General features: G+C 62.1%; 1 protein-coding gene across 1 annotated transcript in view; it reads left to right on the top strand.

Annotated features, from left to right (window-relative positions):
* Nucleotides 1–2,207, top strand: part of LOC137912315 (thrombospondin-3a-like) — an 11,721-nt gene extending 9,514 nt beyond the window's left edge. Inside the window, 9 exon segments of the mRNA XM_068756640.1 lie at nt 1–75; nt 235–287; nt 359–540; nt 623–801; nt 918–966; nt 1,038–1,234; nt 1,313–1,485; nt 1,659–1,798; nt 1,919–2,207. The exon segment at nt 1–75 is cut by the window's left edge and continues 44 nt beyond it. Of these exon segments, the coding sequence (XP_068612741.1) occupies nt 1–75; nt 235–287; nt 359–540; nt 623–801; nt 918–966; nt 1,038–1,234; nt 1,313–1,485; nt 1,659–1,798; nt 1,919–1,977 (1,107 nt within the window). The 3' untranslated portion in view covers nt 1,978–2,207.
* The last annotated feature ends 407 nt before the right edge of the window (nt 2,208–2,614 follow it).

Genomic DNA, 2,614 nt, shown 5'->3' with positions numbered 1-2,614 from the left:
ATGCAGACAGACAGAGACAGAGACGGCGTGGGGGACGCCTGTGACAGCTGTCCTGAGCTCAGCAACCCGATGCAGGTGCAGACCCCGCCTCCCTGTGGTGCAGACCCCGCCTCCCTGTGACAAACCTGGTCTCACCTGAGCAGACACCCTGTCGTCTGTCCTGCTCTTACCTGAGTCCAGGTGTGTCTCCAGCCGATCGATCACACGGATCAATAACAGTAATCTGTCTTTCAGACGGACGTGGACAACGACCTGGTGGGAGACGTGTGTGACAACGACCAGGACACGTATGTCCCGCGTCTCCGCCCCCCTCACGGGACACGGACCCGGCGTCTGACGGCGGCTTGTCTCCCCGCAGGGACGGAGACGGCCACCAGGACGGCAGGGACAACTGTCCCGACATCCCCAACAGCTCCCAGCTGGACTCTGACAACGACGGCCTCGGGGACGCCTGCGACCACGACGACGACAACGACGGCGTCCTCGACGACTACGACAACTGTCGCCTCGTGGTCGACCCCAACCAGAAGGACTCTGACGGTAGGGGGGGGCGGACCCGGGACACGGACTGTCTCTGCTCCGTGACGGCGACGGTCCCCGTCTGTCCCCGTCTGTCCCTCAGCGAACGGAGTCGGCGACGTCTGCGAGGACGACTTTGACAACGACGGCGTGTTGGACGGGGGGGACGCGTGTCCCGAGAGCGCCCAGGTCACCCTGACGGACTTCAGAGCCCACCAGACCGTCACCCTGGACCCGGAGGGGGACACCCAGATCCAGCCCAGCTGGGTGGTCCTCAACCAGGTGACCGGTTAAAGCTAGCCCCGCCCATCTTTGATGCTATTGATCACTTGCTGACCAATCAACAGGCACCAGACGCAATGAAACCGTTTCCATGACGACCGCGTGTCTCCTTCCAGGGCATGGAGATCGTCCAGACGATGAACAGCGACCCGGGTCTCGCTGTGGGTACGTTGGCCCCCCTGATCGTCGCGGGGCCCCCTGATTGGCCGCTCAGACCGTGTCCCGTGCGTCCGCAGGCTTCACGGCGTTCGACGGCGTCGACTTCGAGGGGACGCTGCACGTCAACACGGTGACGGACGACGACTACGCCGGCTTCGTGTTCGGCTACCAGGACTCGTCCAGCTTCTACGTGGCGATGTGGAAGCAGGCGGAGCAGACGTACTGGCAGCCCCTCCCCTTCAGAGCCACGGCCCAGCCCGCCCTGCAGCTCAAGGTGTAGCCCCGCCCCCCCAGGTGTTCGCCGACATCACAGCTCAGCACCTGAACTGACTGATAACTGTCCGTCCTGCAGGCGGTCAAGTCCCGGACTGGACCAGGACAGCTTCTGAGGAACGCCCTGTGGCACACCGGGGACACACCTGGACAGGTGAAGCTGCTCTGGAAGGACCCGCGAAACGCCGGCTGGAGAGACAAGACCTCGTACCGCTGGCACCTCAGCCACCGGCCGCAGGTGGGCTACATCAGGTGAGCCCCGGGTCCTGGAGCGCTGGGTTTGTGACCCGGTGTGTCCCCGGTAAGGAGCGCTGGGTTTGTGACCCGGCGTGTCCCCGGGTCCTGGAGCGCTGGGTTTGTGACCCGGCGTGTCCCCGGTAAGGAGCGCTGGGTTTGTGACCCGGCGTGTCCCTGCTCCCTTTCAGGATGAAGCTGTTTGAAGGGCCCCACCTGGTGGCGGACTCTGGCGCCGTTATGGACACCAGCATGCGAGGAGGCCGACTCGGCGTGTTCTGTTTCTCCCAGGAGAGCGTCGTCTGGTCCAACCTGCGGTACCGCTGTAACGGTACGACCACGGCGCCACGGCGTGCACGGCGTGCACGGCGCGCACGGAGCGCACGGAGCGCACGGCGTGCACGGCGCGCTTTCATGGACGCCTCCGTCTATTCATTCCTTTGTTTTTCAGACACGATGCCCGAAGACTTCCAGACCCACCGACATGTCCTCGTGCACGTTCAGGTGTGAGTGTGCACAAACCACGTGATGAGACGCACCGTGAAAGAAGCGCCCCCCGGGTGGGGGCGGGGGGGCGGGGGGGTGATGGGCTTTCAGGCTTGTTGCTCTACACTCAATTTGAACATTTCAGATTAGCTGAAGCGCTACAAGCTAACGCTGGAAGGTGTTAGCTTGTAGTAACAGTTCGCTCTCGCATGGAGGTGTGTTGTTTGTTGAAATAAAGCCCCGCCCACGACTGACCCTGAAGACGCTGCGTCTGTTTGTCACCACCGTCACCTTTTCATGTAGCATAGCATATTAGCATGCTAACATTCGATAGAGGGTGTTTACCAACGTTAGCCTGCTATTATTAGCATATTAGCAGGCTAACATATGTTTTCTTCTGCCTCGGATCCCCCGGCTCTGGGGGCGGGGTCACGTTTTCTCATGATGGTCGGGGAGGTCGTGACCTTTGGACCGGGGAAGCCGGGATGACTGCAATATCTCTGCTGATCATGAACAGAACACTGAACTGAACTGGGGTAAGTGTGTGTGTGTGGGGGGGGGGGGGGAAGTGTGTGTGTGTGTGGGGGGGGAGGAAAGTGTGTGTGTGTGTGGGGGGGGGGGGGTAAGTGTAAGTGCGTGTGGGGGGGGGGGGGGGGAAGTG

Source organism: Brachionichthys hirsutus, chromosome 3, assembly GCF_040956055.1.
Source record: "Brachionichthys hirsutus isolate HB-005 chromosome 3, CSIRO-AGI_Bhir_v1, whole genome shotgun sequence".
NCBI classification, from domain to species: domain Eukaryota; kingdom Metazoa; phylum Chordata; class Actinopteri; order Lophiiformes; family Brachionichthyidae; genus Brachionichthys; species Brachionichthys hirsutus.
The sequence above is the reverse complement of the archived record's forward strand: the minus strand, read 5'-3'. Positions and strand labels throughout refer to the sequence as shown.